Source organism: Amblyraja radiata, unplaced genomic scaffold, assembly GCF_010909765.2.
Source record: "Amblyraja radiata isolate CabotCenter1 unplaced genomic scaffold, sAmbRad1.1.pri scaffold_1216_ctg1, whole genome shotgun sequence".
In the NCBI taxonomy this organism is placed as follows: domain Eukaryota; kingdom Metazoa; phylum Chordata; class Chondrichthyes; order Rajiformes; family Rajidae; genus Amblyraja; species Amblyraja radiata.
Genome location: NW_022630399.1, coordinates 1 through 10,000, shown reverse-complemented (window position 1 = coordinate 10,000; position 10,000 = coordinate 1). Strand labels below are relative to the sequence as shown.

The following is a 10,000-nucleotide window of genomic DNA, read 5'->3' as shown; positions in this document are numbered from 1 at the left end:
TGAATAAGGGCCACGACCAGAAACGTCGCTTGTCCATTCCCTACCCCCAGCCCGGCCCGCCCTGAGTTCCACCAGCATTTTGCATTTCGCTATTAACGTCAATAAAATCCATCTTTCATTTTTGATTCCATTATGATTCATTTTTATAGATGAACTCCAGTTGATTGAACGAAAGCATTTATCAGGCTACTGAACCACCCCACCGCAACTCGAGGGCGGTCCTCAACTTCTATCTACCTTATTGGTGACCCTCGGACTATCTTTAGTGTTTAAGAAGGAGCTGCAGATGCTGGAAAATCGAAGGTAGACAAAAGTGCTGGAGAAACTCAGCGGGTGAGGCAGCATCTATGGAGCGAAGGAAATAGGTGACGTTTCGGGCCGAGCTATGGACTTAGTTTAGTTTAGAGATACAGTGTGGAAACAGGCCCTTCAGCCCACTGAGTCCGCACTGACCAGCAATCACCCCGCACACGAACACTATCCCACACGCTACAGTTTAGTATTCTCACCGAAGCCAAACAACCTACACACCTGTACGTTTTTGGAGTGTGGGAGGAAACTGGAGATTTCGGAAAAAACCCAAGTGGTCACGGGGAGAACGTGCAAACTCCGTACAGACAGCAGCGGTGGTCAGGATCGAACCCGGGTCTCTGGCGCTGTGAGGCAGCAACTCTACCGCTGCATAGATGCTGCCGCACCCGCTGAGTTTCTCCAGCAATTTTGTCTACCTTCATAACTATTTTTGATATTTTGTAATATTTTAATATGTTGATGCTTTATAACATATTAATTTGTTGGTACAACATAACATTATTTTCATACTTTGTGACATAATAAAATATTGATACTTTGTAATATTTTAATTTAATGATACAATCTAATATTACATTATATAAATGTGACGGTACATTGCAAGAAAATATATTAATTTAAAACCAATATGAGTCTAGGGAGGGGAATGCCCCAAGTGTGTTTCTTGTAAATATACATAGATATTTTAAATTAATATTTACAAATATTAATAAATAAATATATGTATTTATATTAATATAAATAATATTAATAAATAATAGAAACAAAGGACTTAAGATATTGGTTAATACAAAAACTCGGGCCGAAACGTTGCCTATTTCCTTCGCTCCATAGATGCTGCTGCACCCGCTGAGTTTCTCCAGCATTTTTATCTACCTTCGATTTTCCAGCATCTGCAGTTCCATCTTAAACGCAAAGTAATATTCACTCTATTCCCAATTTCCAGACCCAGAACCCTGCAGAGCGAATTTCTATCGATTGTTATCACAGATTCTCTGAGACCCGCGTGAATCCCGTTTACCGTCCGTTGGACAAAGGCATCTCATTGTCCAATTTGCGCTACATTTACAAATTAAAGATCAATTAAACTTGGTCCAGTTGAGGTCAGATATCAGAGCTGGTTTAAACCACAGATAGACAACAACAAAAAAGCTGGAGTAACTCAGCTGGCCAGACAGCACATATTCCTTTTTCTCCAGACCCGCTGAGCTACTCCAGCTTTTTGTGTCTATCTTCAACTTATATGCATTTGGGGGTTTTTTTCCCCTCTGGCGCTGGGTGCATTAATTGCCCGGGTTTGTTTATTTATTTATTTGTTTTTGTGAATGTGTTCGCTTTTGATCTCCGCAGGTATGCCTTTCACAGTTCCTCTTGGTTAGTGGCGGGGAAGGCAGACCCAGCTACACCAGGGAGGGTTCATTATCACCCAGACTCGCCGGCCAAGGGCGCTCAGTGGATGAAACAAATTGTCTCCTTTGACAAGCTAAAACTAACCAACAACTTACTGGATGACAACGGGCATGTAAGTAGGCTCAGGTTTTTTCCCCATCAGTTTAGTTTAGTTTAGAGATACAGCGCGGAAAACAGGCCCTACACAAACCAGGGATAAATTATAATTATACTAAGCCAAATTAACCTCTATATGTGTGTGTGTGTGTGTGTGTGTGTGTGTGTGTGTGTGTGTGTGTGTGCGCGTGCGTGTGTGTGTGTGTGTGTGTGTGTGTGTGTGTGTGTGTGTGTGTGTGTGTGTGTGTGTGTGTGTGTGTGGATAGGTGTGTGTATACATATGTGTGTATACATATGTGTGCGTGCGTGTGTGTATATATACATATGTGTGCGTGTGTGTGCGTGTGTGTGTGTGTGTGTGTGTGTGTGTGTGTGTGTGTGTGTGTGTGTGTGTGTGTGTGTGTGTGTGTGTGTGTGTGTGTGTGTGTGTGTGTTTGTACATGTGTGACTTTGGAGGGTGGGTGAAAACCGGGGCACCCGGGGAAAAACCCACGCTGGTCACAGGGAGAAGGCCCAAACTCCGTGCAGATACAGCACCCGTAGTCAGGATCGAACCCGTGTCCCTGGCGCTGTGAGGCAGCAACATTAGCGCGCCGGTGAATTGAAGAAATCACTGGATGAAACAACTGGTCACATTTGACAAGCTGAAAATAACCAATAATATCAAACTCTTTGTAAAGTCTGTGGAATTCTCTGCCTCAGTGGAGGCAGGTTCTCTGGATACTTTCAAGGGAGAGCTAGATAGGGCTCTAAAAAAATAGCGGAGTCAGGGGATATGGGGAGAAGGCAGGAACGGGGAACTGATTGGGGATGATCAGCCATGATCACATTGAATGGCGGTGCTGGCTCGAAGGGCTGAATGGCCTACTCCTGCACCTATTGTCTATTGTCTATTGTCTATAAATTGTAATTACAATTACAATTACATACTGATTTCTCCAACGCTCCGTTTGTTTTTCTCTGCACCACGTAGATCATCCTGAACTCGATGCACAGATACCAGCCGCGTTTCCACGTGGTTTACGTCGACCCGAGAAAAGACAGTGAGAAATACGCCGAGGAGAACTTTAAAACGTTCCTGTTTGAAGAGACGAGATTCACTGCGGTCACGGCGTATCAGAACCACCGGGTATGTGTGTGTATTATCATTCACTCTGAGAACATCCTCGGCCTCCGCGCTGCCCGGCTGCGGGATTCGCCACAACTCATTCTTCAAAGCTGCCAATGATCGATGGCAATCTGGAAACTATCGCTAATTTTTCGCTGTTAAATCCAGGATTTGGGTCCAACCTCTCGCCCTATAAATGGCGTGTCCAAAATTGAGAAGCGTTGGCTTGTTCATAGTCATTACTCTCATTATTTCCTAAACTCGGACCAGCTGTTCATTATTTTGAAATAGTTTTTGAAATATTGTGGAGGGTGTTGAATGCAGAATTTGCATATTGGTGTTTACACAAGCAGCTGGAAAGGCTCCATCTTATTAACCCTTTTTGCATCGAGGGTTCTTAGGGAAGGCGCCGTTTGAAAGCTTTTGGTGTGCTGGCCTTTATAAATCAGAGCATTGAGTATAGAAGTTGGGATGTAATGTTAAAATTGTACAAGGCATTGGTGAGGCCAATTCTGGAGTATGGTGTACAATTCTGGTCGGCAAGTTATAGGAAGGATGTCAACAAAATAGAGAGAGTACAGAGGAGATTTACTAGAATGTTGCCTGGGTTTCAGCAACTAAGTTACAGAGAAAGGTTGAACAAAGGTCTTTATTCTTTGGAGCGCAGAAGGTTAAGGGGGGACTTGATAGAGGTCTTTAAAATGATGAGAGGGATAGACAGAGTTGACGTGGATAAGCTTTTCCCACTGAGAGTAGGGAAGATTCAAACAAGAGGACAAGATTTGAGAATTAAGGAACAAAAGTTTAGGGGTCACATGAGGGGGAACTTCTTTACTCAGAGAGTGGTAGCTGTGTGGAATGAGCTTCCAGTGGAAGTGGTGAAGGCAGGTTCGATTTTATCATTTAAAAATCAATTGGATAGGTATATGGACGGGAAAGGAATGGAGGGTTATGGTCTGAGTGCAGGTAGATGGGACTAGGTGAGAGTAAGTGTTCGGCACGGGCTAGAAGGGCCGAGATGGCCTGTTTCTGTGCTGTAATTGTTACCTGGTTTACACTGCATTGGCCGAGGTAGATTATTTGCAGCGTGTAGGAAGGAAGTGTCGATGTTGGATGGACACAAAATGCCGGAGTAATTCAGCAGGACAGGCAGCATCTCTGGGGAGAAGGAATGGGTAACGCTTGTGGTCGAGGCCCTTCTTCAAACTTTTACACTCGTGTCATCCATAAAGTCACACAGCACCGAAACAGGCCCTTCGGCCCAACTCTTCCATGCCGACCAAGATGTCCCTATCTAAGTCAGACCTATTTGCGCGCGATTGGCCCAAATCTCCCAAAACCACTTCAACCTAGGTAACCGTCCAAGTCTGAAGAAGGGTCTCGACCCGAGACGTCACCCGACCCGAAACCTCGCCCATTCCTTCTCTCCAGAGACGCTGCCTGGCCCACAGAGTTCCCCCAGCATTTTGTGCCTATCCAAGTGTGTCTTACATTTTGTACAGTACCTGTGTAAACTATCTCCGCTGGCAGCTCGTTCCATATACCCACCTCTCACACGAGTGGAAAAGTTGTCCCTCAGATACCTGTTAAATATTGCACCTCCTCTTAAACCTATATCTTCGGGAAAAGACTGGGGATAGAAACATAGAAACATAGAAACATAGAACATAGGTGCAGGAGTAGGCCATTCGGCCCTTCGAGCCTGCACCGCCATTCAATATGATCATGGCTGATCATCCAACTCAGTATCCTGCACCTGCCTTCTCTCCATAACCCCTGATCCCTTTAGCCACAAGGGCCCCATCTAACTCCCTCTTAAATATAGCCAATGAACTGGCCTCAACTACCGTCTGTGGCAGAGAATTCCAGAGATTCACCACTCTCTGTGTGAAAAATGTTTTTCTCATCTCGGTCCTAAAGGATTTCCCCTCTATCCTTAAGCTGTGACCCCTTGTCCTGGACTTCCCCAACATCAGCCATGATCACATTGAATGGCGGTGCTGGCTCCAAGGGCCAAATGGCCTCTACTCCTGCACCTATTGTCTATTGTCTGTTGGCCCTATGCATTTATCCTATTTATTTCCCTCAATCTGCACGACAAATGGTCCTTCGGCCCTACACGCCCGTGTAAGCCATCTAAGCGAGTCCCATTTGCCCGTGTTTGGCCCAAATGCCTCTAAATCCTTCCTGTCCATGTACCTGCCCAAGTGTCTTTTAAATATCTGCCTCAACTACTTCCTCCGGCAGACAAAAGTGCTGGAGAAACTCAGCGGGTGCGGCAGCATCTATGGAGCGAAGGAAATAGGCAACGTTTCGTCCCGAAACGTTGCCTATTTCCTTCGCTCCATAGATGCTGCCGCACCCGCTGATTTTCTCCAGCACTTTTGTCTACCTTCGATTTTCCAGCATCTGCAGTTCCTTCTTAAACACTTCCTCCGGCAGCTCGTTCCATACACCCACCACCCTCTCCAGAGAACAGAATATGGTTTTCAGATTCCTATCAAATCTTCCCACTCTCACCTTAAACCCATGTCCTCTAATTTTGTATCTATTCCCTGCCCTGGTAGAGGGAGTACAGAGAAGGTTCACCAGACTGATTCCTGGGATGTCGGGACTTTCATATGAAGAAAGACTGGATAGACTCGGCTTGTACTCGCTAGAATTTAGAAGATTGAGGGGGGATCTTATAGAAACTTACAAAATGCTTAAGGGGTTGGACAGGCTAGATGCAGCAAGATTGTTCCCGATGCTGGGGAAGTCCAGAACAAGGGGTCACAGTTTAAGGATAAGGGAGAAATCTTTTGGGACTGAGATGAGAAAAACATTTTTCACACAGAGAGTGGTGAATCTGTGGAATTCTCCGCCACGGAATGTAGTTGAGGCCACAGTTCATTGGCTATATTTAAGAGGGAGTTAGATGTGGCCCTTGTGGCTAAAGGGATCAGGGGGTATGGAGAGAAGGCAGGTACAGGATACTGAGTTGGATGATCAGCCATGATCATATTGAATGGCGGTGCAGGCTCGAAGGGCCGAATGGCCTACTCCTGCACCTATTTTCTATGTTTCTATGTTTCTATGTTTCTATCCAAAGACAAAAAGCAAACCTCAAGGACTCCTGTACACACAAACACACACATATGGTTGCAAATTAAAATTACGGCCCCCTTTTAAATTATATTGAAATGGAATAAGGCGTGTCGAAGCAACAATAACTTAAAGTTAAAACAAGCGGATTCATGTGTTGTCTTTCCGTGCATATAAAATTGGAGTATGTGTATGTGTCAACTGTGTCATGTCTGTGAATCTTCGCGCTAAATCATATTGTCATCTGTTGCACATCTCTCGTCTCCACGCATGAACCCTGATTACAGACTAGGGCCATGAAGCAGATTTGGATGAAGGCAGACTTAAGCTGGCAGCTTGAGGCCGGTTTTTTTTAGAGTTAGAAGGGGCTGTGTGGGAAGTATCAGGGGAGCGGCGTACCCTTATTCCACCCCCCCATCTGCTCAATTCATTCCCGGGAACCCGATAGCCCAGGCAGCCCAGATCTAATTCCATGCGGCTAACTCCCGATTTGCAATTACGACTTTAGAAAACTTCCGAAAACCCACTGGGAGGCAATTATCTGTGTGTACATTCAAGCCCCCTGGTATTTTGTTCTTGACGAAGCCAAAGCAAGTGTCCCAGCGCGACGTGTCAGTCAAATCTGACCTGTCTCGGTTTACAAAATGCAGCAACTGGGTTGTTTCCCCCCGTTTTAATGGCACCTCCAACGCCAGCGCTTGGAATATTGAACTAAAATATGAAGAGATCTCTCAGTGCTGGCTGCAGCGTTTGGCTGTATATCTGTTTAAGTTGTGGCCTGCTATTTTTTTTAAATGTAATGCCGATTTGTTACACGCTTGCCATGATCCTGATGCCTGTGAACAGCTGTTCCCCGTCTATCTGCCATGCCCGCTGCCTTCAATCAGTTGACCTTTGCGTCTGAAACTGTCAATAACGGATTACAGTTTGCTTTACAACCATTCCGGATATTTACAGCGGCATAGTTGTGCAATGGATTGACAACAATGTTACATTTCGCGCCTGGTCGTTTTTGTCCACGGCCGCGCGGACTGGATTATTATTCAACATCGGGAGAAAATTATTCAATATATATCTCCCCTGTATTTGCAAAAATGTTTCATAGTAACTAAGTCTGGCATGAATCCCTGTTTGCAAAATGGAGGGGGGCGTAAAAAACACACACACACACACACACACACACCACAGAAAACAGAGCACACCACACACGTAACCACAACAACACACACACACAACACACAGGACACACACCACCACACACACGAACACACAACACACACAACACACGAACACACACACACACACACACACAAACACACATAAACACACACACACACCAAACCAACACCACACACCACACACACACTAACACACAACACACACGAACACACACGAACACACGACACACGAAACAAACGAACACCTAACACAACACACACACACAAGAACGACACACACACACACTAACACACATACACACACACACACACTAACACACACACACACACACTAACACACACACACACACTAACACACTAACACACACTAACACACACACACACACACACACACACACACACACACACACACACACACACACACACACACACACACACACACACACACACACACACACACACACACACAAATGAACCGGTTTACAACTGACCGAGTGCTGGGAGGAAAAAAAAAAGCCTTGAATGCTTAATCCCTCAAACGGCAAGGTGTTTTTTTAAAGTTAATAACATAACGAGGACACTAGCTAGTGTGCAACTGATTTATCCCTGTGTTTAAAAACAAATTGAAATTTAAAATGTAAGGTTAACCTGAAATTAGACTAAACTTAAATCGACTTAAGTATGAAGTGTTTAAGAGCGACGTAAGTATTAAGTGTTTAAGAAGAAACTGCAGATGCTGGAAAATCGAAGGTAGGCAAAAAATGCTGGAGAAACTCAGCGGGTGCAGCAGCATCTATGGAGCGAGGGAAATAGGCAACGTTTCGTCCCGAAACGTTGCCTATTTCCCTCGCTCCATAGATGCTGCTGCAGCCGCTGAGTTTCTCCAGCATTTGTGTCTACCTTACAACTGACCCAACTGTGTTTTATGGACTGTGACAAAGCCGCATATATCATCAAGATTTATCAAGTGCTAGTTTGCTCCGAGGGCGTTTAAATAATGGCGTTCACCGGACTCCCATAATAGCGAGGCAGCTGTTTATTAACGGTGTGTTTAACTTCGTTGGGGAAAAGTTCAACAGGTTGCAAATCACCCACTCTATAGTCCCAGTCACAGAGTGATACGGCGCGCAAACAGGCCCTTCGGCCCACAGCGGCCAACAATGTCCCAGCTACACTAGTCCCACCTGCCCGCGTTTGCTCCAAATCCCTCCAAACCTGTCCTATCCATGTAGAAACATAGAAAATAGGTGCAGGAGTAGGCCATTCGGCCCTTCGAGCCTGATCATATTCAATATGATCATGGCTGATCATCCAACTCAGTATCCTGTACCTGCCTTCTCTCCATACCCCCTGATCCCTTTAGCCACAAGGGCCACATCTAACTCCCTCTTAAATATAGCCAATGAACTGGCCTCAACTACTTTCTGGGGCAGAGAATTCCACAGATTCACCACTCTCTGTGTGAATTATTTTTTCCTCATCTCGGTCCTAAAAGACTTCCCCCTTATCCTTAAACTGTGACCCCTTGTTCTGGACTTCCCCAACATCGGGAACAATCTTCCTGCATCTAGCCTGTCCAACCGCTTAAGAATTTTGTAAGTTTCTATAAGATCCAACTGTACCCGTCCAACTGCGTCTTTTAAATGTTGGGATAGTCCCAGCCTCAACTACCTCCTCTGGCAGCTCGTTCCATACGCCCACCACTCTTTGTGTGTGAAAAATGCTACCCCTCGGATTCCTATGAAATATTTCCCCCTTCACCTTAAACCTATGTCGTCTGGTTCTCAATAGACAATAGACAATAGGTGCCGGAGTAGGCCATTCGGCCCTTCGAGCCAGCACCGCCATTCAATGTGATTATGGCTGATCATCCACAATCAGTACCCCGTTCCAGCCTTCTCCCCATATCCTCTGACTCCGCTATTTTTAAGAGCTCGATCCCCCTACTCTGGGCAAAGTGCATTGATAACACGTGCCATTGAAATTTTACAAAAGTTGCATAAAATATGTTTTAAACCAGCATGAACGGTGTCTTTATATATACTCACAAAAATAACAAAGTGGAACGTTTGCTTAAAATAGCGTCAACATTCAGCCTGAAGAAGGGTCTCGACCCGAAACGTCACCTAATCCTTCTCTCCAGAGATGCTGCCCGTCCCGCTGATCAACCCCAGCTTTTAGTGTCTACCTAAATTCAGTCGAACCAACGCCTAGCCAAATACAGTATTTGTGTGAAACTTGAATCCAGGATTGGATGAATAAATACACTTTATAAGCTACGGACCTATCTCCAAAATTATATTATTTGGTCATTTCTATTATTTTTTTTATTTTTTCTCTCTTTTCTTTCTATAGCTCTATCTTTCAAAAAATCTATTAAAAAAATAAATAGAAGCTGTGTTAATATGTAATTGATAAACAAACTGTGTTTTGGTTATGAAACGTATATGCTTCTAAGAATTTTTTTATTTTTTTTTAAATTCAGTATTTGTTCTTGAATCCCCATTCAGATCACTCAACTGAAAATCGCAAGCAATCCATTTGCAAAAGGATTTCGAGACTGTGACCCTGAAGACTGGTGAGTCACGGAAGGATGGTCAAAATATTAACGATAGAATGATTAGATATGTTCGTGGTTTGGTAATTTTAATACATTTTCGTTTGCATGCAGCATGCGTTTTTTATAATATTTTTTGAAAGGGGCGAGGTTGGCTGGGTTGGATCTAACTGTCCTTAATATTTTTGCACCATTCTGCAGGCCGAGGAACCACAGACCAGGCTCCTTGCAGTTAATCAGCGCGTTCACCAGAAA

The 10,000-nt window shown here is 44.5% G+C and overlaps 1 protein-coding gene across 1 annotated transcript in view; it reads left to right on the top strand.

Annotated features, from left to right (window-relative positions):
- LOC116969795 (T-box transcription factor TBX1) overlaps positions 1-9,997 on the top strand; it is a gene marked incomplete at its 3' end in the record, with an annotated part of 16,256 nt that extends 6,259 nt beyond the window's left edge. Inside the window, exons 2-5 of the mRNA XM_033016576.1 lie at positions 1,663-1,834; positions 2,792-2,947; positions 9,699-9,766; positions 9,947-9,997. Of these exons, the coding sequence (XP_032872467.1) occupies positions 1,663-1,834; positions 2,792-2,947; positions 9,699-9,766; positions 9,947-9,997 (447 nt within the window). The remainder of the gene's footprint in view (positions 1-1,662; positions 1,835-2,791; positions 2,948-9,698; positions 9,767-9,946) is intronic.
- Between the last annotated feature and the right edge of the window lie 3 nt (positions 9,998-10,000).